Source organism: Falco peregrinus, chromosome 1, assembly GCF_023634155.1.
Source record: "Falco peregrinus isolate bFalPer1 chromosome 1, bFalPer1.pri, whole genome shotgun sequence".
NCBI classification, from domain to species: Eukaryota; Metazoa; Chordata; class Aves; order Falconiformes; family Falconidae; genus Falco; species Falco peregrinus.
Genome location: NC_073721.1, coordinates 23,364,295 through 23,389,298, shown reverse-complemented (window position 1 = coordinate 23,389,298; position 25,004 = coordinate 23,364,295). Strand labels below are relative to the sequence as shown.

The window sequence follows — 25,004 nt, the reverse complement described above, 5'->3', positions numbered from 1 at the left end:
CAGGAGCTTGGAAGCAGCTCAGAGAAGAGTATGAGGATTAACTTAACACCTGGCTAAAGATCACACATGATAACTGCAGCTGTCAGAGCAAAAATATGACCAGTCTGTGGTTGCAGGCTCCTGATCACTGTCAATTTGGGATTGTGCTCAGCCTCTCTGTTTCCCTGACTGTCATTACTCTTTTGAACCAAGAAAACTCCCCCAGTCACGAGGAAGTCATGACAGCATCAGACGTTAACTGGGAACACAACAAGTAGGGGAGTGAGATACTTACTGCTAACACACCCCAGAGCAAAAACCCAAATAAAAACCTGAGCTAAAGCTGGCAACAATGCCACTTCAAGCAGGAAGTTGAACTAGAGATCTGCCAGGGTTGTTAGTCCCTTCCAACCAACATTTCTGGGATGGTGGAAATAGTCAGTACTCCCACTTAACTGAGGAGAGATGGTTATCTGTCACAGGTCCCCGGGGTTTCAAAAGTGCACACACGGGCTGGAAGCTCAGTAGCTTCCTCCTCAGCCAGCTGCCCCTGCACTTGCACCCCAACAGATTACATATACACAGGACAGGTGCTGAATTATGTAGCAGAGAGTCTGTTTCAAAGATGAGAAAGTTATAGACATCAACCCCAGCTAGAAGGGCGGAGCAACACCTTAATCTGAAACTACACTGATAGATGGACCCAACAGATGACATGTGCCACCAGAACTTTGGAAGCCTGTGTCTTTTGAACAGCCCTATTAAGCAAAGAAGGCTTGGAAAGGATGACATCATTAGCAACACTAGGAAGAATCTCCTTAACAACTGGCAGGCTTCAGACAGATCTCAACCTTTCACGAAACAGGGCATGTTCTCTGGTGGTTTTCACAGGGCAGGAAGGCATGTATCAATTTCAAAGGAGAGAAACATGGATCTTCAGGTCTTCCCACAACCTCTCTCATCCACAGCTGTAGTGTTCCCAGGTCTGCAGCAGACACCTCTGTTGCAGTAACAACTTTTCTGGACCTAGTAACGAGCAGGCCCAAAGCAATCCCACCCCCATTCACTTCAGTTGCCATTATTGCTCCAGCTTATGTCTCCTAATGGGCAGCTTCTTCTGCAAGTCACTTGGCAGGTTTGTTGCATGAAGCTCAGACCACTTTCTTTCACAATGTCACTGGTTTGAAGCAAACCCTCTGGTATCACATCTCAGATCAATTACAAATCATCTTACAACCAGCTATCAACAGCTACTTCCTACCTATTTGTTGCTGTCCTGTTTCCTGGATAGTTAAGATTCCTGTTTTTATTCTTTTCTGAAGATAGTAATAAACTAAAAGCTTGATTCACACAAGGAAGCTGGAGTTTGCATGCTAGAATGCACTTGCATTTGCCACCAGCTGAATGTGTTACGAGAATCAAAACATATGTTATTAAAATGAACTTTAAAAAAGGACATTGTTGAGAAAAACCTGTACTGCAACTTGGGGCTAATACACTTACTCTATTCCAACTACCTATGTTTGCATGAATGATAACCATGGCATATATTTGGTGAGATGCTTATTATCAATTTATTTCTTATAAACATCAAACTTGTCTTGATCATACCAGATATTATTAACTCCTTTCACAGGAGTTGGGAGTGACAGGCAGCTGTAAGACAAGTCATGAGAGAGGTGGAGATGTCCACATATGAGGGTGCATTTTAGGACCAGGCTAGACAAAGCAATGACTGCCCTGACCTACTTTTGGCAACAGCCTTCCAAGGAAGTTAGACTAGAAAACCCCCAGACATCCTTCCCATCCAGTATTTCCATGATTTTACACTTTTTTTTTTTTTTTCTTCAGAAAAAAACCCAAACCTTATTTTTTCAGGTCAATCTTGCTAATAGAAAGAATACATTAATAATATCCCAGGAAAAGAGAGCTGACTTCAAAAACTTATGTTCACTATCAGTATAATCTATCTAACATGCATTTAGTAGAATAAGTCAAACCTTAGGTGAGCCACCAGCTCCTTCTCCTCCATTAGGAAGTCCAGAAGAACTTTGCTAGCATAGTTATAAGCTTTTTCTATTTGTTCCACATATGCTCGCTCTTTTAAAGTATAAATGACCTCTTTAGCCACAGGGCAGGTAACATCACGTCCACATTCTCGCACAACATTTAAATATTTACCTAGAAGCAAAAAGAAAAAACGACACATAATCAATCATACCTACTGTACATCCAGCAGGGAAACAAGATATGCTGTGAAACGTTTACACTGAGTTCTACTGAAAGCTGGGAAGGATTCAGACACCATTCAAAAGACAATACAGGATTTTAAACTAGGCATCTAGCGTGACATTTAAGGAGAGATATAGAAATGGCTTTGTTTCCCAGTGGTGGCAAAACATCTCTGTAGACAGCCAGAAGCTTTGAAGATCAGATGCTGCACTTCAGAAGTAGCTTCTGGAGGATCTGTACTTATGGAAGAGAACAATGGTAGCCATCAAGTTGCATGCTTCATTTAAACATCCAAATTAAAACTCAGCCTGTTCAAACCTCAGTTGTCTAGCTCCATCTAGCTAGGTGCTAGAAAACTGTACCGATAAAACAGCAGTAAGACAGACAGCTCCCCTTGCTGCTGGACTCCTTCCCACGCGTTCTTTTATTTATAGGATTTGGGGTTCTTTTTAAATCGTGTTCTTCTATTCCTCTGAGAAGTTCAGTTGTACAACCGCATAAATTGGCAAAGCACAATGACATTTATCTTTACCCAGCGAATGGTAATGCTTGCCTCAAGATTCCTCTTACATCAAAAGCATATCTCTACTTACCTGTGCTTAGTATTTTGTCAGCCATTTTCTGCAAGAACGAGGGAATTTGTTGCTGAACAACAGTATATCTTTGATCCCAATACTTGTCATTATAGTCCTCCTGAATCTTCTCCTTCTGCAGCTCATGTTCTTCCACCATAAACTCACTGAACAGTTAAAGCAGATTTTTAGAAGCAGGAAGTGGTACAATGAGGATTACTTTTTTGACCTGTAAACTGGTAATACGATCTATCAGAGATAAGGTCTCATGAAAACACATTCCAATCAAGAACTGAAATCAGTCTGTATTTGTACTAGAGGGAGCATTATGCAGAGTGTTTCTGCTGATCTGCAATCAATTATGACGGAAACAGAATTTTATAGGGTTCGCAAACCAAGTCTAAACATTACTTGGTTGTCAGTGTAGAGGTGAGGAAGCTGGCCTTTGTCTGCCTTCTTCACCATCAGGAAGGCATTAATTTTAGCTATTTTAACTCAAGTTTCACCCCCTTTAAGATTCTGAGAAAGTGGGAAACATAATGCTGCATAAAATATTAAACACAGCAAAACACTTCAAATGACTCTACAAAAGCCAAGAAACTTCAGAAAGTGTTGTTAGCTCATATCAGATTAGCATATTAGTGGATTACATTTAACATAGATTCACTGAATTACACTCGTGCCCCGTGAGAAGAGGGCTCACACCTGTTGTGAAGAGGAAGAGGATGTGAGAGAATACTTTAAAGGGGACAGGCACGGAGAGTTGGAATTTGAGTGGACTGCATATTTGAACTGTTGTGCTATTGACTTTTGCACATGATTTCCTTGAATTTGGAAAAATAAAGCAAGTGAGAGTGTGTCTGACTGTGTAACCACTGAATCAAATAACAAATGTAGTTAAACACATTCCAGCATCTCCTCTTCCTTGCAATACTGCCTCAACTGCTGCCAGGTCCAGGTTTCTAGGTTACACAGACTCTAGAGAACAGAGGGATAGGTGCACTAACAAAGTAGAAGCCAAAGACCCAAACAGTATTTCTTAACTTTTGCATTTAATTTTCATTCCTTAACTGTTCTTTACCTGTACGGATCATTAATGATGCCTCGATATATCCACTTTTCCAGAATTTCAAAATAAGGCACGCTGGCTGCCTTGGTTAAATACAGGCACAGCTCCTGGGCCTGGCTGTCCCCCGTGTAATTGAAAGTCTTGTCATGGAGCAAGCTCAGGGTTGATCCTCCCATACACTCACCTTTATCCACAGAAGTAGCTAAAATTTAAAAATACAGATATAAGACACAAAGCTGACACAGATTAATTGCACAAGCTGTGCTGTTAAATGTAACAAAGTTAGCAGTCGATTAGCTGACAACACTAAGTCACAGATCTCTCTGTCAGATGTAGAGCCCTGCTGAAGATGTAAGGCCATTCCACCACACAACCAAAAGCTTACATCCTGAAACGTCCTGAAATGAAAACCCAAATGATCAACAATCTAAAAAAGCAATAACCAAATTCCAGGTGGTAATGCAAGAAACACACCCCTCAGCGACTTGCTTGAGAAACCTCTGATCTCACAAGCCCTTCTGTTCCCAGCTGTAACACTGAGGTAGCCACGCATACAGCTCAAACACCAGGATTTAGGCAGGTTGATAGTGAAATTTGTACTTTGCCTTCACAAAAAGGATATAGCAACAAAGAAATACAGTACTGCTGTGAGTTTTGGATCAAAGCAAACCTCAATATATTTGGCTAACTGCTGTGCTCCGAAAAACTGAAAATTTCAGGTAATGTGAATACCAAGAGGGATCATCCAACTCCAGATTGTAAGCAGAACAGATATTTATGTCCAGATAAATTATCTGAGTAGAGAGAAATGTACAAGTATTCTCATGTCAAATAATTTAACCAAAATTACTGAGGCAACTGTATCTGTGACCAACAACAACATGCAACAGCACAGGCTGGGACTGGCTAGCTGAGGAGCGGCACGGCAGAGAACAGTCATGGAGTCCTGGTGGACAACCAGCTGATCGTGGATTGGCAGCATGTCCTTGCAGCGATGAAAGCCAACTGCACCCAGGGCTGCACTGCCAGTGATTGTTCCCCTCTGCCCAGCGCTGGTGAGGCCACACCTGAAACACTGCATTCAGTTTGGGCTCCACAAGTATGAATGACAAAACGAAGAGTTCAGCAGAGGTTAATAACATGGTGGGGAGCTGGTGCCCAGGGTATATACAAGGAGAGCCTCAGAGAGCTGGGTTAGCCAAGAGAAGATGAAGCTGGGAAGTGCTGAACATCATTCCTTCACTCTCCAGCAGATAGCTCTAGAGGAGATGGTATGAGACCCCTCTTTGAGGAGCACAGTGACAATATCAAAAGGCCAAAAGTTACAAGAAGGGCAATTCTAGCTGGAAATAAGGAAAAAATGTTCACAAAAAGGGTGGTGAAGCCATGGGAAAGGGTCCAGAATGGTGGGGGATCTCCATTCCTGGGGATTGTCCAGACTCACCTGGACGTGGCCCTGAGCAACGTGCTATAGCTGTAAGCAAGGGGTTGCACAAGAAACTTCCAGGGGTTCCTTCTGGTTGAATTGGTTTGTGGATATACATCCACAGTTGGAGAGGCATTTGGAACGAAGCTGAGTAGAGACAGCAGTGGTGGAAACAACTGATGCGAAAGGCATGGACTGTGAGGGTAAAAGGCATGGACATGCCTCATGACAGCTCTGAAGGGTAGATTCAATGCTACAGTCCACCACTCTCAAAAAAGAACAGTGCTCTGACAAGTACAATTCCCCTTGGTTTTCTTCTTTAATATAACATCAAATCAAAATGATACATGTCCTGCCTGTATTACTACTCTGTACAGTTCTCGGAAGTTTTCATGCACCTGTCAAAATGTAATGACTGTATTTTTAAAACTTACCAAGTGAAGCAAGAATCTCCAGGGTCCTCATTGTGGGCTGGATATAAAACCAGAGTTTCTGCAGTGACAGAAGTCCCTGTCTCTGAAGATGTTCTAGCTGGGTAATTAGTATCATGTATTCCTTGATTAGAGTCCGCATAGCAGCAGCCAGAGCATGATTTACCTGTCCATACTCGAAGGAAGACTTCTCCTCTATAAACCTGTAAAAAGCAAAATGGAAACTCTCAGGCAACACACCTTCTACCATTTTCAGGAATTTTATCTCTGGGACACTGTACAAGCACATGAGTAGATCATCTGTCAGAAAGCACATCAGTCTTCAGCTGGAGTTTCAGGTTCCGCATTTGCTCTGTGTCCCCCTGCCTATTTCCCATCACCACATTTCTAAGTATGGAAAGCTGTGGGAAGACATCTCCTCTCCAATTGTAGGGAAACTAGAATTACTTGCAAAACCACTATGTAAAAAGTGAGAGCCAGGATTTTCAAGGTGATTGTCTTTGCATAAGCAACAGATTAAAGGACAGGAAAAGATCTCAAAAGGAAGCAATGTGCATCCAGACACATGGGGAAAGCACTGTTGTTAGCTTCTGACACCATGTGCCACAACAGGGATTCATTTGACCAGATTTAGATGGCTCCATACTTGTTAGTGGAGAGAGACAGATGCTTCTGAACACAAGTCATACCATCTGGAAGGAGACATGTAAGAGACTGGATGAATCACATCCTAAAAACGCTGCTTTCTCTTTGCTGATCTTTTAGGGACTTGAATCAAATGAAGGCATCTACATAACACACACAGAATCACAGAATGATTTGGGTTAGAAGGGACCTTAAAGATCACCTAGTTCCAACTCCCTGCTGTTTGTGAGGTGTACTTCATACTAAGACCTTTTAACAATTACTTAAGGTAGCTAGGAGAAACTAGGCAGCAGTAGGTTCTGCTCAGAAGTACACAAAGGTTATCTCAGCCCTGCATGTGCAGAGGAGAGCAAAAAGCAGGAAACATGAAGAAATTCATAGCAAAGTGGGAAGAAACAAGCCAGAATAAGTCAGACATATCCTATTTACACTTTCCTTTCATTTACCAAGACCAATTTTGGACAAAGTGAAGGTGAGGTGAATGAAAAAGTGAACTGGAAGCACAGAGAGGAAACCCAGCAAAAAGAAATGTACCTAAAACAAATTCAAAGAAATTGCCATTCTTATATATCACCATAGGTTTAAATTTAGCTTGGAAACGAACATCTGCACAATGACAGATTCTCTAGTCTACAACCTGATGCTCAAAGGAGAACATTCTCCTCTGACAGAAGTCATCTTGGTACCTTGTGACAGCAGAGTAACTTGCTGCTACAGGAAGAATCCTGGTCACCAGCTCTTTGATGGACAAGTCCAAGTTTGGATCGACTGAAAACGCTCGGTTTTGCCTGCCTACAAGAGGCTGTGCTGTGATGTACCTCCCATCCACACCAATCAGAACGTACAGCAAGTCTTCCACAATCACGGATTCTTGGGAGGCTAATGGCAAAGTACCTGTTTTCAAAGAGAAGACAAAAAAAAGAACACAATCAGAACATGCCACACTACTACCTGATTGTAGTAGATTCCTATTATTTCAGTCTAGTACCTGCAACTTGAAAAGACGACATACTACCATTCAAAGAGAACAAAGGAAAAAGCTGAATCAAGATACAGAGAACTAAAACTGAATTATAAAACAGAGTTAGGGTCAACTCCAAAATCACCCGCCTTGCTTTCCAGAGAAACAGAATCCTTTGTTCCTTTATACCAAAGCAAACCAAGTAGACAGGGCTATACTTCTGATATCTGTGGCCAAGAGAACATCACCCACAGCCTGTGCTGCTGATCCTTCCACTCAAAAGGGCTCAGTTATGCTGGACCCAAGAAGCTCCAATAGTGTCAACAACTCCCCCTACCTCCACTCCACTGATTCAAGTATCAAGAAAACAGTTCAAATACAGACATGCTAGCCCAGCAAAAGCTGCAGGTGAACTGCAAACTGTAGGGTCTCTGAATGGTGCAGTCAACTATAAACCAGCTGAAAGAAGCACAAAGGACTCAAGCCAAAGTATGATCGAGTGCATCAGAAGATCAGGAAACAGAGTGGCTACAACACTAAATACAGCAAAGTTTATCTCATGAAACAAGGCAACAGTCCCTCTCAGTTTGTAGGATTGTATGTGACAGAACAAACTGTTCTGAGCTTGCTAGGAACATACCCTCACAGCACTTCTCAAAAGGCCATGGAAGAAATGTCCTGGTGAACAAGCTATTTAAGGGTGCCTCCAAGAATAAGCCTACTGTTTTCATGTCCCCCTTAAACACAGCCGAAATCCACATCAGGAAAAAGCTACAGGTTTCTTGTAGAAGCCTCCACAGCTCTGGGGAGTGGAAGCATGAGTCCCTAACTCAGCTTTTTTCTCCAAAAAAAGTTCTTATATCTAATTTATGAATAAGAAACTATACACAGTTCAGCCTAAAGCTAGAACACAACTGGGAGAGATTAGTCCCCTGCTGCTCTGGCAAGGAGAGAGACAGCAAATCAGGGAGGCTGTTATAGTCTTGCTGCAGAGAATACTGAGCTGGGTGGACTGATGGATATTCCCTTGTCAGGTATGACTACAGATTTTTCAGCTGAGAATATAGATGTCACACTCCTACAGTAAGATTTTATGGAGGCTGTGATCAAGAGAAAGGACTGGGAAACGTAAAACAGATTAGATCCCATGGATCAACAGTGGGGCTGGAATTCAGCACAGGAGAAACACTGTAAACAAAGTAAGTTTGGCTTTTGGGTTTGTTTGTGGGTTTTTTTGAACCCTGCTCTTCACCTACAGAGTGTAAGGAACCAAGTTTTGCTTTCATCCTGAGTGTGATGAAATCTGAATGGCTCTTCTGAACAAGTACAAAACATGAAAGCTAATGCAATTTTCCCTGCATATCACATACCTATAGGTACCGTTGTGTCAGTGCTTAAACTGGTGCCAATTAAGAAATCGCCAATAAGTGCAGGTCTCTCGTACACCCAGGATGGAAATACTGGAATGGGCTGACCAGAATTCTTCTTGTTCTGCTTATCTCGGAGGATTTTTCGCGTAAGCTCAACAGGCTGTTGGAAAAAGAGAAAGAAGGAAAACAAAGACATCTTCTGAAGTCCTAGAAATTTTGAATTTCAAGCACAAATTGACTGTAAACTGATAATGGGAGAACAGGAAGCAAAATAGCTGATGTTTCAACAGCACGATGCAGGATTTGGTCTCTTAATATCATCTAGTCTATTGGTCTCAGTGCTGCAGAGGTGATTTCTTTATATTGTTGGCCACCTTTTTATTGGAGGGTACATCAATGCCTTCTGCACCCCTCCCCACCAGCCTAGGTGCTAGGGCAGACATAGGGGAGCAGATTGGGGACATGCACAACCACCAGGCAGCTTACTAGTGCAAAGTGCACCATGTGAAAGGCAGCAAACTCCTTCCGGAAGCAGTAACATCTTATTCAAGGGGCACTTTCAGACAGGCTAACAAACACCTCTAAACTTGGTTTCTGCACAGTGCTCACTGAGTAGCTGCATGCCAAACACAATCCAGATAATCCACCTGCAGATAGCTGGAAAATTATGAAGTTTTTTTACTCTGAATAGGAGTCAGCGAAGGAAGTAAGCTCTTAAAGATCAAAAGACTTTCTACCCCTGGCTCTGGGTCTCTGACACTGAAATAAATGGAGTGCAAGATTAAGTATCAGCTGGAGAGGCTTGTGAGATGTACAACCTAAACAACACTTAGAGCCTCAAGCACACAAACACAGGGGACATGCTTATGAATGCCATTTCTTAAACTCCACAGATGTGTATGTGAAATGGGATAAGCAAAGGGTCATTTTACTTTACTCTCCCAGGAGGTCTCAGAGAGGGGAATTTAGGAAGGAAGCAAACGTATCCGTGAGCTTTGTATCATAAAGAACAGCACTCTTACATGTGAGAGGTAGTTGATGCACACTGTGGCTGGCCCTGGTCATTTTCCACATTCTCAGAGCTGCCCAGTACTGAGTCTTGAAAGCCTTCAAACAAGCATCAGCTCTGGTACCACTCCTCCAAGCACCACCTTTCCGAGCATGTTTGCTGCAGCCTTGCTGCTGGCTTAATGCCAGTACAACGTCCCCAGGTCAGAGAGGCACCCCAAAGCAACACTACATTCCTACTTATACCGTGTACATGTGATCTGCTAGAAGGACCTTAACTTCCTTGCTCCGTTGAAGATACTCAACAGTATTGGTCCCAATACAGACCCTTGTGGGACACCACTCATTACTGGTTTCCATTTGGACACTGACTGTAACTCTTTGGATGCAGCCATCCAGCCAATTCTTTATCCATCTAGTCATCTCCTTTCCTTCCTGGCTCTGGAAAATACCTGTTGTAAAATGCCCTACTTCTATACTATACAAGAATAAGCCAAATAGCACACTGGGCCTGAAGGAAGTCCCTGAAATGAGATGAGCTCATGGCACTGTGAGGGACCATGCTGGAACCTCTGTCCCAGTGAGCTCACAGCCTATCGGCTGTGGCATTCATCCCTAACAAAAAGGCAGGGACTCAAAGTATTCCTTATAGTGATCATGATAAGGAGCAGCCAGAACCCTGAAACAATGCAGAACCTTCTTCATCAAGGGACTGGTTCTTCCTCACCAGTGATTCCCTGGGATGCAAGAGACAGAGAGCTTTTGTTGGAGTTCAACCAGCTCTAGTGTGAATCTGTTAACTGCCAGAGTTTTAAAAAGTTGACACAGTTTTGGCTGTAAAGGACACAGCTACCTGAAAGGGAACACTTAATTTTTACCACCTCAATGATTCGTGGGCCAAAACTGGTCCAAGCAGCAACTCCCATCACTAAAAGACAACTCAGTGATTTCTCTGACAGTGCCAAGTAATCACAGGGCAGATGGCACAGCACTTGTGGCACTGGTGACAAAACACATGTCTCGGGGGCATGCATCACCTTCTCACCACAACTTAAAATTTAGATCATTGTCATTACTGACTTCAGTGACAGCCTGGATAAAACTCCCAGAACTGAAAGTGTGACCCTTGGGTGTCAGCCTTGGCATTTAAAAGCCCAGGGGACAGGGGTACAGTTTGCCACTATCATGCTGATGATCCTGCATCTGACATCTTAAGCAATAACAGTGCCCACACCCATCGAGGTAGAGAAAAAGCTCATCTTCATGCTCAGTGAATGGCAACTGTGCCGAGGGGCTCCCTGCGCTACAGCCCTGGTGTCGAGGAAGACAGGCAGCAGGGAGCACACAACCAAGAAGGAGTGGTGGGGGCAGCTGGGCTTTGCTGAATCTGGTGAACCGAAGGTCTAAGAGCAGCCTGCAACTACAGGAAGGACGAGTACCAAGATGATGGGTGAAGCCAAGCTCCTCCCTGCAGTAGCAGAAGGTCCAGGCATCCACAGACAGAAGCTGCCTCTTGGGATATTGAGGTCAGTAAGGAAGAGACACTTCTTACCACAGAGCAGAGGGGGAGCAGTCAGTGGCGGTCAGCAGGGAGGTGGAATAACTCCCTCTTCCAGGACTCAGATGGACAGAACAACAGTTGCCCTGATCTAGTGTGGGCGACAGTTCTGCTGTGAGAGGGAGGCTGGAATGGACAACCCCAGCGGCTCCTCCCACCAGTGCCACAACAAATCTGTAGAAATACTGATAGCTACCCTCCCTGCCCAGTGAATGAAGATGGTGCCACGAAGACCACAAATCAGAGCTGCTCTACTGAGATCCTCACGTACATTAATACAGTGTGAAGGATCACCCCAGGCTTGTGCCAGTGCACAACGTGGCTTCAGAAGAGAGATGGAGAAATAAATCAACTGCAACGACTACTTGACAGTCTTCTTGGGAAGTGGCTACAGCAGAGACTCTTGACACAGAGCTTTCAGCTATGTGAGTTGATACAGCCCTACTGACTCAATGGCCCCACATACCTGCCCATTAGGGCCTTTTTAAAGAGTTTCAGTTTTTTAAGTCTTAAGTATAAATGGAGCAGCAGGGAGGCACAGATCTTTTCAACCGGCTGCTGTCAAGAGACCAAGACAGGGCCCGCAGTGCTGCAGAGTGAGGGCTGAGTGAAGCAGACACTCACTAGTACAGATAGACCCCATGTGCTAACAAGACAGATAAACCTCCACTGAGCGCACAGGACTGCCACAACAGAGACTGACACAGTGTGATTTCTGAGCATCCACAAGCAGGCCGGCACCCTCAGAAATAGTCACATTCAGAGCCTGGAGGGATTTTATTGACCAGTCATCAGAAGGCAGAACAGAAACAAACCTCTGGAACAAAGGGAAGCTGAAAAATTTTAAATAGAAGCATTTGCACATAGTCCAGTTGCTCACTTAGTACAGACCTCTGAGAATCTTTTGTTCTTCTCCCCACTTATCACACTCTCACCTCTGTCCAAATAACTGTCCATACACAGCTCCTCCTGTGCCTTCTGCAGCCAAAATGCCCTTATCTTGACCCATAAGCTTTCTGTCCTATTTTTCTCCCCCCGTCCTGTTGAGCAAGGGGATTTATAGAGAGCTAGCCAACGTCAACTCATCACAGCACAGTTATTTCTACAAATGATTACAGGAAATAAAAATTGGGATTATAACTAATAATTGCCCTTCTGCACTTTCTACCTCTCAGCCTACTGATAACAAAACACTTGCTTAACTGTTTTCCAAGCCTGTGCAATGACACAGTTTACTTCTACAGCAGGTTTTTTTCCTCTTTTTGTCTTTGCTATCACTTTGCAGCATTTATTTCAGGAGCTCAAATAGCTAAGTGGAGGGAATAGCTGCATCCACTTGGGGAACGATTATATGGGGAATTGCGCCCATATCATCTGAGAGAGCAAAACTCCTAGCAAGGATGAGGACATGCCACAATGGCTGTTGAGTTCCTGAGCAAGCACTGCCACGGGCAGAAAAGAAAACGTCAGCACAGCTTAAAGCAGTCATTTGAAATGGGAAAATGACACTACATTAACCCCTGGTAGTTAGAACTGTCATGGCCTAAACTTTATTTACCTTAACTGACTTTAATAGAAAAAGGCCACTTTTATTAAGAACAGCACAAAAACATAATGTGATCTAACTAATAAATTTTGAGAGATAATTTAGATTATCTGCACAGAAAGAAACATTTAGAATTCCTCTAAATGATAAAAGACCACAGCTAAAGACATGAGCAGAAAGAGAAAGATTTTGTGCCCAAAGCTTAGGAAAAGACAGTACCTGCTGTACACTGGAGTTGGCTGTGACACTGCCCAGCTGCTTGCGTAGTTCCTCGAGCTCCTGTAGAGAGATCTTGGAAGTAGATGAAGGAATGGAAAAATTTGTGCTGCCACTGGTTGCTGCATTTGCTGCAAGTTCTGCCCTTTCTTTGGCATTTTGTTGCAAATACTGGAGTGTCTGTACATACATATACAAAAAAAAGATTGTGTGAACACTGGTCAGGACACACTAAAGCAAAAAACACGTGACCGTAAGGCTGTTGCACTGAATGAGAGCACAGGTCTTTATGTCCCAGTTTTCCATGTCTTAGTGGTTTATATCAAGAGGAGTAATTCTCAGTAGTGCTTTAATAATTCAGTAAATGCTAGAACTAGTTATCTGTTGATTTCCATGCATTTTGCTGAACATTATCATCAAAATGCACGCTGTACTTAAAATCATTGCATTGTTGCTACTTTCAACACATCCAGTTCTAAAGAAGAAACAAACCTCTTTGTCTTCTGTGAGTTTTGACAGTAGATAAACTAAAGAATCTAGGTGTCTTGTATTTTTAGACTTCAGCTCATCATACTTCTTCAAAAAGTCTTCAGGAGTTCGAGAAAACTCTGCTATTTTTACCTGCAAAACACCATATCAATATTAAGTTACCATCACAGCACTCAAGAAAGGAAGAGCATTGTGCAAGGACGGAGACAAGGTGCAGGCTGTGGCTGCTGACAAAGGACTTCAGGGAATGGGTTTTGGACTGAATGCTGCAGCATGGGCCAGCATTGCACTGGAGGAGAGTGAGCGTCCTGGCACTTCAGGTGATGGAAAAGGGACTGCAGGAAAGAAAAGATGAAGGTAAGCACGAGATCTATAGCAGGGCTCACTTTGCATGTGCTCAGTCTGAAGGAATGCAATTTTGTATCAGCAGGTTTATTACGGGATTTGGCATTGATGAAGCCATGTCTGGATACTGGATCCACTCTGGAGGCCCCACTGGCAAGGAAGACATTAACATACTGGGCTGAGTCCAGCACAGGGCCATCGAGATGGTGGGACGTACTGCCCATTGCCCAAAGGGGTTACAGATCCTGCTCTGAGGGGCACAGCAAAAACATCACAGGCACTGCCACAAACTGCTAAACAGAAAATCCCAGCTGGCCCTAGGGAAACAGTCCTTGCCAGAGACTGCAGTGACCCTGGGACATAGCCAGAGATGGAGGAATCTCCCAGAGATTTTCAAAACACAGCTAAGCAGTCTGCTGTAGCTGTGATGTGAGCCCTGCCGTGAACAAGGGGTTGAACTGCACGTCCCCAGCTGTGCCTCCTACTTAAATATTTCTACAAGACTATGAAATGTGGCTGTCAGTGTAAATGATGCATAAGACTGGAATCAGAGAAAACATGCAGTTCAGGCTACAAAAATCTGAACTTTCAGGCAGTTACCAAATTTCTAGCACTTACAGCTTGACTGACAGATGGCTTTTAAAAACAACAATGAAAAGCAGTATTATGGCCACAGAAGTATGTCTGGTCACGAGAGTGTCAAACTTTAATCCCTAATACTTGGATGATAGTCAGAAAAAGTGTCAGGTATTGTTCATATAATTGCATTTTACACAGTAACTATTTTTCATTTGTTTTATTCTTCCAGAGGACAACCCCTCTAATCAAAATTTGAAACCAGCATTGCAGGCACAAAATAAGCTTTCTTTGAACTTTCCCCCCACCCCAGTTCTAACAATCCCTCTTACGGTCTTCTACCAATGTCTCCAAGATGCAAGGATTTTACCTTTTTCCTGATAATAATCTTTCTACTTCATGCCCAAAATTGAGATTCCAGATCAGATTTCCCCCTTTCACCAATGCCAACATGATTTCACCATTTTCACAGAAAAACTTGTGACAGCCATTACCTCTCCCAACACGTGTCCAGCTCCACACCCACAAAAGTTATCTCACAGTAAAGTAGACTAAGGAAAAGTTAGTTCACATCACCAGCCAAGAGAAATCACACCGAGGTATATTTATCTTTAACTACTCCTCAGGGAGGACTGTACTCTCAGAGTTGAAGGAACCTCTATCAACGACTGCAAAGGAAGCATGCCGCCTCAGGAGTCCTGCCAGCTCCCCCTATAAGGTCTGAAACACATTTTAGCTGCAAGTACAGTACATCAACACTTACCTTCGCGCTGTGCGCAGACACGGTTGTGGTAACATACGGCGTTCGATTCTTCTGCAGAAGATCGATGTAGACTTCAGCTCCTTCACCACCATGAACGTGCAGTAGGCTGAGCAGCTCATTGACATCGTGGTGAATGCGGAACTCGCTCATACTCCCACCTGAGGCTACAAGCTCCACAGGATACAGAAACAAAGGTGGCAAGTTATTATTTTACTACTGCAAATTGAAATATACCCACACAAACAACACTTCCTGACCACATTATAAGCCTTCAGAGTATGCTAAAATATTTGACTGGAAGAAAGTAATACAGGTAAGGGGAGGAAGCCAGCAAAACAGAGGTACTCATTATCATGCCTGATTTAACTATACTGGTACAAACCCCACCTTAACGTAGGTGAGCCAGCAGAGCTCATTTCAATCTCAAAATCACACTGGTGGTGGACAAGTTACTGAGTCATCGTAAGAAGTGCTGGTTCACCTACTGACAGACTGCAGACAGCCAAAATTGCTGGCTCCAGCAGCCGGCCCATGCTGCTGCTGCTGCTTCTGAAGTTATTCAAAAGCAGTTCTTCCAGGTTTAGGGGTCTTTTATCTTCTATTGCCCATTTTATTAACAGACAAGAACCAAATTCTGCAAAGTTACTCAAATGAGGGCCACAGAAGAGACTGACTGAGGCTTCATGCAAATACAGAGTTCACTGTGACGCCCTGTACAGATGCAGAGTACCAAGCATACAGACACACTTCTAGTTTGCCAAAATCATTGAATCATTTAGGCTGGAACAGCTGCCTCAGTCCAGCTCTCCATCCAAAAGTAAATCAAATCAAAGCAGCCTGTGCACAGCCTTGTCCAGTTCAAGCTTAAATACCTTTAAAAATCCTGATTTCCCCACTTCTTGGGGCCCCAATCCTCATGCGGAAACATCTTATCCCAATATCCAACTGGGATTTCCCATGCTGCAGCTTGTGCCAGCACCTCTGCGGCTCTCGCTGTGCCTGTCCTAGCAGAGTCTGGCCCCAGCAGCTCTGGGACCCGTTCGGGCAGAAGGAGATGCCGTTGGGTCCCCCTTCACCCCCTCATCTCTGGCAGAGCAAGCCCAGCTCCCACAGCCTCTCCTCACACGCCCTGGCCTCCACCCACCCTTGCCAGGGCCTCCCGGTTTGTTTATAACTCTCTCATAAGGGAGCCCCTGGACTGGGCCAAGCGGTTTGGATGTGGTGTCACAAACGAGGTGTTCACTTTGCTTTACCTGCCGGCGACGTCCCTGCCAACACGGGTGAGAACCGGCCTTTGCTGGCACCAGGCCGCAGCGCCGGTCGCATCCACCCTGCTGCCCTGGGCCTCCACGGCCCCCACTACACAGCTGCGCCCCAGCCAGCCGGCACCCAGCCTCTGCTGCCGTCCGGGTCACCGCGTCCCCAGCGACCTCGCGTTCGCATCCTTTCCAATTCCCGAAGGCTTCTGTGAGCCCCCTTCTCCAGCCTAGCATGCTCCCTACGAGCGGTCACCACAGCCCCCCGCCCACCGACTCCTCACCCCTATCACGGGATGCGAGAGCTTCCCAAGAGCCGGGTGACGCGGCGGGTGACGCGGCGGGTCCCTCGGCTTCCCAGCCGCTTCCCACCTCGGCCCGCCCGGGGGGCCCGCGACGGCCGCGGCGGCCCCTGGCAGCGCCTCAGCGCCGGCCCTACCTGCCCGCCCGGAAGTGCCGCCGCCGGCGACCGGAAGCGCGACCCGCGCGTGCGCGCTCCCCCGCGGCAGCCGCCCGGCCGCGCGCCCCGCCCCCCGCGCCCGGCGCCATGCTGCGGCTGCCGGCCGGGCTGCGCCGCCGCCTGCGGGAGGGGCCGCCCCCGCCCCCCGCGCCGCCCCCGCCCCGCGCCCCGCCGGCCCCGCCGGCCCCGCCCTTCGCCTTCGCCCCCCGCCGCCTGCGACTCGGCGCGCACCACCCGGTCTTCGAGGTGAGCGGCCGCCGCCGGCGGGCCCGGGGCCTCCCCGCGCCGGGCGAGCCCCTCGGGCCGGCCCCTGGGCCCGGCCTGTACGGGGAGCGGCGGCCGCGCTCCCTCAGAGTGCCCGCAGGCCTCTCCGCGGCGGCCTGCCTCCGCCGGGCGGCGGGGTCTGCCCTGCCCGGGCGGGGTCTGCCCTGCGAAGGGGCCGGCCTGCCCACCGCCTCGCTCTCCTCTCCTAGGATGGGGACGTGCACAGGCACCTCTACCTCCAGGGTGTCCTCACCAGCCTGGCGGAGGTGGCGGAGAGACCCAAGTAAGTGAGGCCGGGCCCGCCCGCCGCCCTGGCATCGCCCTGACCGGCGGTGCGCCTCCTGGTTCGGGTGTCCCGCGGCGTGTGACCTGGGTGGCCTGGCGCTGTGGGTGTGAGCCCTGCCTGCTCGCCTTGTACGGGTGCAGGGCTGGGCTGGGTGCTCTTCCACTTGCCTGCGGGCTTTAGAGGCCATGGATGTGAAATAAGCTAAAAGGGAGAAGGGGTGGATGCGTTGCAAAGCGGTTTGAAAAGGAAAATGAGGTGATACAGTTTGCAAACTGCAGTGTCTTGCTGAAAAGGTCAGAAGTCGGTATTACGTGCTGCAGTCAGCTGGCTGTTTGAATACTGCCTTCTTGTGCTTGCTGGATATGGTGTCATTTCACCGAGAGTTCCCCATAAACACAGAAGGCATCTATAATATATCTGAAAATTGGGATTGTAGCTAAACAAGAGGATTTATGTGGCATGTTATTATTTACCCAGTCTGAATAGTGAGAGAGCTGTGTGGTACAGACAGCCCCAATTGGGAAAGCTAAGCCTGGGAGAGAACCTCTGTCTTGCTTTAAAATCAGCTCTTGTATATAAAACTGAGGAAATACTTTAAGGATTGTGTGAGTTTATCCTACATGCCTGTTAAATAGCATTGGCACAAAGTTTTAAATCCACAGCTGCAAGGTGGACTTAAGGTGAAACAGCTTATTTCTTGCATTGCTGCTTGTTCATTCTTAATCAAAGCACCACGTAACAGGACAATAATATATATGATGCTCAAACCATACTGGCAAAATGCCAGCACCGTTGTAATCTTCATTCCGTTGCACCTTGCATTTGAGTATTATTCACCAAAAATGCCACAAGTAAATAAAGTCATCTAGAGGGATATATGCAGTGTAAAAGAAGGCTCTAATTTAATTTGAGATGTGGATGTCCTGATTTTCCCACAGGGTGTCTGAATTCAGTTGTCACATCTCTGGATGCTGCCAGGTCTTTGATACAGTGGAAGGCTACGAGCACCACTACAACACGCTGCACAGGAATGTCTGCTCATTCTGCAAGCGTTCCTTTCCATCTGGACATCTCTTGGATATTCACATCTTAGAGTGGCACGACTCACTTTTCCAGATAATGGCTGAGAAGCAAAACATGGTGAGTTGCCATGCCTAGCCCTTCGCTCATGGCTGGTGTGCATAGCATGGGTGTGCACCCTTAGAGATTGACAGTTTGGGGAGGGCGCCCATGTCCCCAGCTGACCTCTCTTGCCTTTTCCAGTTATGCCTTTTTGGTTTTTTTCTCCCATGCCTTTCAGTACAAGTGTTTGGTAGAAGGCTGTGCAGAGAAGTTCAAGAGCAGCAAGGACAGAAAGGATCACTTGGTCACTGTTCACCTTTATCCTGCTGACTTTCGGTTTGATAGACCAAAGAAAGTGAAAAGGTAACTGCAGAACTGCAATAGCTCAGCTGGTTTTCCCCTGTAGAGGCGATGATGTGCTTCTCTGCTGTCACACTTTCTTTCCAGATTAAGCAAGTTTATATCCTAAGAGGCTCAGAAATGATGTTTTCTGCTGCTTGTGAGAACAGGTAAACTTGCAAGTATTTCTGTGGCAATATTTTACTTTATCCTAATGTTGAAGCACGTCTTATTTCTCTCTCCATGTGGCTCCAGGCTCTGCTCCCTCCAAGTGGAAATGTAAAGCCCAGCATCTTGCTGTATTGTTTCCTGCTTTTCTCTCCAACCCTTTGCAATATTCCTGTTCCCCAAAAGCACAAGTAGAGCAGAGGGAGGCTTTGTAAGTTTGGTGATCAGCTTTCTCAGCTGGCCATTCATTTCAAGCACTGCTTTCACCACAGGGATTAATACAAGGACTGATGTTTAACACTTTCATGAGAAACCTGGGTGATGGGATGGAGAGAAGATTTCTTGCCTGGCAGAGTGGTGTGTCCCTGGGATGGGTGCCCAAAGAGATAGGGACTGGGTCTGTGGAGTCTTTCAGAGCTTGCTTGGGTAGCCAGCCTGGTGTGAACCCTGTTGAACCATCTAGTGCAACCCTCTGCTCAGAGGGTTGAACTAGAGACCTTCAGAGCTCCTTTCCTTTCTGTGTGTTAATAGTTAGAAGTGATGTAATGCAGCTCTGAACATGGATACAGCTGATTACAGAAGCAGTGAGGGGATGCGGGAGGCTGTCGGTTACTGCCATCATGTCACAGCCTGACGTTCTGGGGGCAAGTGTGGCAACAAAAAATGAAGTGTGTTCTGGTCCGAACACTTTAGGGTGCAGCAAACTGAAAAGGGAAGAGCTGCTCAAAGACTTTACAAGCAGGCCCAACTGCCCTTTAGTAAAAGTGGCTTGACATTTAGAGAAGAAAGAAACTGCTGGCTGCAAATGCTGCCTACTCCTTAACCAGGGATGAAAAGCTAGTGGTCACCTTTGGCTGCAGCATGACATCAGCAGTATGGTACAGTAAAGGACAGTCCTCTCAGGGAATCGAGACCATTGAATGAGTCACGCTTTATGGACTGAAGAAAAGAATCTGGGGACAAATGCAGCAACCCTGAATACTTAAGTAGAAACTCATACAAGCCTATCATGCAGCTCTCAAGCAGCCTTTTTGGCTGCTCCTGGTGGTTTGCACAGCCAAACTGTGCCTCCGTGCAGTAACTCACCCAAGCTGGGACTTGACCTGTTTCATCATAAAATAACTTCAATTTCCTTTGCTCTGGGCTTACGTGGCAGGTACTGAGAAAGGATGTACAATTTTGTCTCTACAGTGGCCCCAAGCATGTGAGCTCTCCCACGAAGCAGGGTGCCCGCGTGCCAGTAGATGTGAGCATGGAGACATCGGAACAGTTCCAAGTGGACCCCATGGAAACAGGGCCCAGTGAGAACATGGAGATCCCTCAGCCTGCAGCCAGCCCTGGACCCTTGGTGCCAGAGAAACGACTGTATAAATCCAGGTCTGTACTGTTGTCTTGCACAGGCAAAAATTTCTGGGGCTGGGACTGTATCATCTTAACTGCATTTTGCAGTGCCTAGTGGAGGATGGCTCGGTATTTCTGCGTTGGAGATAAAAGAGGTAGGATTTTAAAAAGCCATTTTTCAAAGAGAAAAGCATAAACAAGGACAGAGTGTGCCTATTCCATGAAAGCTGTGTCAGTAAGCCTCTGTTAGTCTGCCCACCCATGATTTCCTCCCAGGGTACTGCAGAATGATGTGTATCTGAAGATAGTAACTCTCCTAAAATACCTAAACAAGTTTTGTTCCTGCTTTGTAACACTTTCCCTTCCTAGCTGCCTCAGGGCTGAGCTGGTGCCTTTTATTGTAGCTGTCTGTGCTGACATGCAGTCACAGAACAATGCACAAACAAAGGTGAACATCCTACTCTGAATCTTAGGTTTAGCAAGGCCAGAGCAGCATTGCTGTTTTATTGTGATTTTAGTGGGTTTTTTTTTACATAAAATCTTTACATTGCCTGATGCTGCCTTGACTTTTGAAATCCCCCTTGTTATGTGCTGTAAAACCTGTATGAGATACAAGGTAGCTGTCAAAAGGTCCCATCCTCTTCCCAGCACCTGGATCAGTGTCATTTTCTTCATCATTTTAATCATCTCACAGCATAAAGGTTAATACGGTTTTGCCTGAACTATTCCAGTTAGCAAAGGGATTCTTGTGGTTTGTGTTTGCCACATCTGTGATACGCTGGCAGTCTGGAAGCAGCACGTTAAGCCCAGGACTGTGCTGGAGTGCCATGCAAGGGAAACCCACGTCTGTCCTGAGCTCCCTCTCATTTTCACTGGCATTAGCTCAGCCTCTGTAAAATGAGGTAAACGTTGCTGTTTCAGGGCTTTGTAAGGAGTTGCGGAGTCTGAAAGCATCTACAACACACTACAGACAGTTGGATCTGCTTCTGCATGTCATGGTTTGCCTATCAAAATCCTGTCCCTAAGCAGCTGCCATGGTGACATTTTAAATTTCACTGCTTTGTCCAGCATAACAGCTTATAAAACAGGAAGAAACCATTCCTTGAATTCAATGTGATGCTGCAGGTCAAAAGGAGAATTTGCTGCTGAGAGGCCATGCTTTTACAGCTGCTTCTGCTCTTCTGCTCTTCACAATCATGTACTTCCACAAAAAAACCCCACTGCAACTGTCCATAGAATCATTTATAGATTGGAAAAGGCCTTTGAGATCGTCAAGTGCAACCTGTTAACCCAGGACTGCCAAGTCCAGCACTAAACCATGTCTCTAAGCACCACGTATATTTTTAACACCTTCAAGGATGGTGAGTCTACCACTTTCCTGGGCAGCCTGTTCCAATGCTTCATCACCCTTTCAGTGAATAAGTTTTTCCTAATATCCAATCTAAACCTCCCTGGGGGTAACTTGAGGCCATTTCTTCCTGTCTGTCGCTTGTTACCTGGGAGAAAAGATTGACCCCCACCTGCCTACAGCCTCCTTTGAGGTAGCTCCTGGGTGTAACTCCATCTACTACCACTCTTTGGGCTCAGCTGTCCAGCCAGCTTTTTACCCAGCACAGAGCACACCTGTCCAAGCCATGAGCAGCCAGTTTCTCCAGGAGAATGCTGTGGGAAATGGTGTGAAAGGTTTTACTAAGGTCCAGGTAGACAACATCCACAGCCTTTCCCTCATCCACTAGGCAGGTCATCGTGTTGTAGAAGGAGATCAAGTTCGTCAAGTAGGACCTGCCTTTCACAAACCCATCCTGGCTGGGCCTGATCCCTCAGTTGTCCTGCACATGCTGTGTGATGGTGCTCAGGATGAGCTGCTCTATAGCCTTCCCTAGCACCGAGGTCAGGCTGACAGGCCTGTAGTTCCCCAGATCCTCCTTCCTGCCCTTCTTGTAGGTGGATATCACAAGACTGGCTGATGTCCAGTCTTCTGGGACCTCCCCAGTTAGCCAGGACTGTTGATAAATGATGGAGAGCGGCTTGGTGAGCTCCTCTGCCAGCTCCCTCAGTGTCCTCGGGCAGATCCCGTCTGGCCCCCTACACTTGTGCCCATGTAAGTGGAGCAGCAGGTCACTGACCGTTTCCTCCTGGACTGTGGGGACTTCATTGTGCTCCTCCTCATCCCCATCTTCCAGCTCAGGAGGCTGAGTTCCCAGAGGGAAGCTGGTCTTACTATTGAGGACTGAGGCACAGAAAGTGTGAAGTACCTCAGCCTTTTCCTCGTCTTTTGTGGCAGTGTTCCCTGCTGCATCCAAAGCAGCCGGCCTGAGCTCTAGCTGGGCTTTCGCCTCTCTGATCTGCGCCCTGCATAACCTCACAACATCCTTAGAGTCCTCCAGAGGGGCCTGCCCCTTCCTCCAAAGGTGGCAGACTCTCCTTTCTCCCTGAGTTCCAGCCAGGCCAGCCGGCAGTGTCTTTGGGCACATGGGGACAGCCTGCTCCTGCGCCTTTAAGACTTCCCTCTTGAAGAATGCCCAGCCTGCCTGGGCCCCTTGGCCCTTCAGAACTATCTCCCAAGGAACTCTGTCAACCAGGCTGTTAAGCAGGCCAAAGCTGGCCCTCTGGAAGGCCAAGGTAGCGGTTCTGCAGATCCCCCTCCTTACTTCTCTGAGAGCTGAAAACTCTTGTAATCTCGTGATCGCTATGCCCGAGATGTCCTCTGACCACTGCACCACCCACCAGTCCTTCCCCGTCTGTTAACAGCAGGTCCAGTGGGGCATCTCCCCTGCCGGCTCACTGCCCAGCTGTGTCAGGAAGTTATCTTCCACACGCTCCAGGAACCTCCTAGGCTGTTTCCTCTCCGCTGTGTTGTATTTCCAGCAGACATCTGGTAGGTTTAAATCCCCCACAAGAACAAGGGCCAGTGATCATGAGACTTCTTCCCTCTGCTTGTAGAATGTTTCATCTACGTCTTCTTGACAACCACCTTTCTTTTCTTCTTAGCAAAGCTGGTCATGATGCGTGGGGTTGACTGACTCTCCCTGGAACTCCCCCTGTGTTCTTCCCTAGAACATAGCTAATGGCTTACTACATTTTATAATACCTTACACCTGGCTGTAAAGAGAGGAGAGGCCTCCAGAACATAAGTGAAATGTGCAGAATAAACAGGAAAACAGACCAGTATTTCACTGATTTTTTTAATTACACTTTGGTGGTTTAGATGTCCTGCTCCTCTGATACTTTGTTCTTCCTACTGTGGGAGCCTGAAATGCTACACAAGACATATATTCTGTGGGCTGCAAGAGGTGGCCTGTTAACATGTATTAAAGCTGTCTCCCTTTCCAGGATCCCATCCACAATTTGCTTTGGACAAGGTGCTACCCGAGGATTTAAAGGACCAAGGAAGAAAGTCTGAAGGTCAGTGCACCAGATTAGTGCAAGATGAGAAGGTGCCAGCCACTGCTGCCTGCAAATGTTAGTGATGGCACCATGGTCAAGCAGGGGTATTTGCAGTTGTGTGCGAGGGTCCCGCTCCATACAGGGAAAGCAGAAGGGGGAAAACAGGGACTGTGCAGCAGCAGTTTGGATACATCAGTACCATGGGAGGTGCTTTGCTGCAGGCCTTTGTGTCTCTGTACCACCTCCCTTTAGCAGCATTTCAGAGCCAACTCATACTTACATTGCTCCTTCCTGAGACACAACATTATCTTTTCTGATCCCCTCTGAAATCAAACTACAAATAAATTTATCTGCCTTTGTGCTGTGAGGGTTTGTATCTCATCAGTGCCAGGACCACTCCGGGCAGCAGTGGCTTTCTAGATAGATGGTCACATCTTGCCTGATCTTGCAAATGTTAAATGCTGTTCTGAAACTCGAGGCAGCTGCAGACATTGCACAGGCTTTGTGAAAAACTTGCAAGGGTTCACTGCCAAAAATGCAGCAGGGATAACACCAAGCAAAATAATACTGTCTTCCCTCTTCCTGCAGGAAGCCCTGCATCCCCCCAGCCTCCTCAGCTGGACTGGTGGCAGGGTGTCATGCTTCCTTGCCAGCCCTGTTTGCACAAGGGAGAATCAAAATAAAATTCAGAGGAAGAGCGGTGTACATTACAATAATTAATTCTTTAATTTCCTTCATTCATTTTCTTACAGAGTTTTTAAAAGCTCGCAGCAAGGACAGCCCTTGGGATAGCCCACAGACGTGGGGCAGATTGAACTCCACATTAGTAACTGACAGAAAGAGTCTCAGACTGCAGTGGAGCACTGCACTGTGGAGGTGAGAGCAAATCAGCTGCTGGAGCTGAGACTATGCAGGATTATTATTTTTTTTTTGTCTTTTTGGGGAAAAAAACATTCAAGAAACTCCAAGACAAAATCTGCTGACTGTGTGGAAGCTGGAACCGCTGACAAAAAGAGAAAAGAAAACGGAAAACCAATGTCCTTAATTCTGACCCTTTCCTTCTCACTGAAGTCTTGTTCCATTCCCTTGTGCTTACTCTGAAACTCATGCAAAAGGTTTTCCTGGGCCAGGAAAAGCATGCTGGTGCCATGCAGCTGATTTCCACAGGGAGTTAAAGTGACTTCCAACTAGGTGAATAAATAAAGGAATTTTTACATAATCGCTTCATCGAGAATTTCAGTGCTGCTCTGAAGCC

General features: G+C 46.4%; 2 protein-coding genes across 6 annotated transcripts in view; one reads left to right on the top strand and one right to left on the bottom strand.

Annotated features, from left to right (window-relative positions):
• The window catches only part of TUBGCP2 (tubulin gamma complex associated protein 2), a 35,333-nt gene extending 18,419 nt beyond the window's left edge, over positions 1–16,914 (bottom strand). The window contains exons 1-10 of one of the 5 annotated variants that reach the window (XM_055812347.1): positions 16,882–16,914; positions 15,187–15,357; positions 13,506–13,634; positions 13,017–13,193; positions 8,686–8,845; positions 7,041–7,248; positions 5,713–5,912; positions 3,865–4,054; positions 2,805–2,950; positions 1,980–2,160 (exon numbers count right to left, since the gene is read on the bottom strand). In XM_055812347.1, the coding sequence (XP_055668322.1) occupies positions 1,980–2,160; positions 2,805–2,950; positions 3,865–4,054; positions 5,713–5,912; positions 7,041–7,248; positions 8,686–8,845; positions 13,017–13,193; positions 13,506–13,634; positions 15,187–15,336 (1,541 nt within the window). In that variant the 5' untranslated portion in view covers positions 15,337–15,357; positions 16,882–16,914. The other 4 variants (XM_055812359.1, XM_013303384.3, XM_005242585.4 and 1 more) reach the window with 4 other exon arrangements.
• A 67-nt stretch (positions 16,915–16,981) lies between these two features.
• On the top strand, positions 16,982–24,968 carry ZNF511 (zinc finger protein 511). The gene is made up of 7 exons (XM_055800274.1): positions 16,982–17,148; positions 17,376–17,449; positions 18,391–18,592; positions 18,753–18,877; positions 20,213–20,398; positions 23,696–23,767; positions 24,502–24,968. The coding sequence occupies exons 1-6, from the start codon at positions 16,990–16,992 to the stop codon at positions 23,763–23,765; spliced, it is 816 nt and encodes a 271-aa protein (XP_055656249.1). The 5' UTR covers positions 16,982–16,989; the 3' UTR covers positions 23,766–23,767; positions 24,502–24,968.
• The last annotated feature ends 36 nt before the right edge of the window (positions 24,969–25,004 follow it).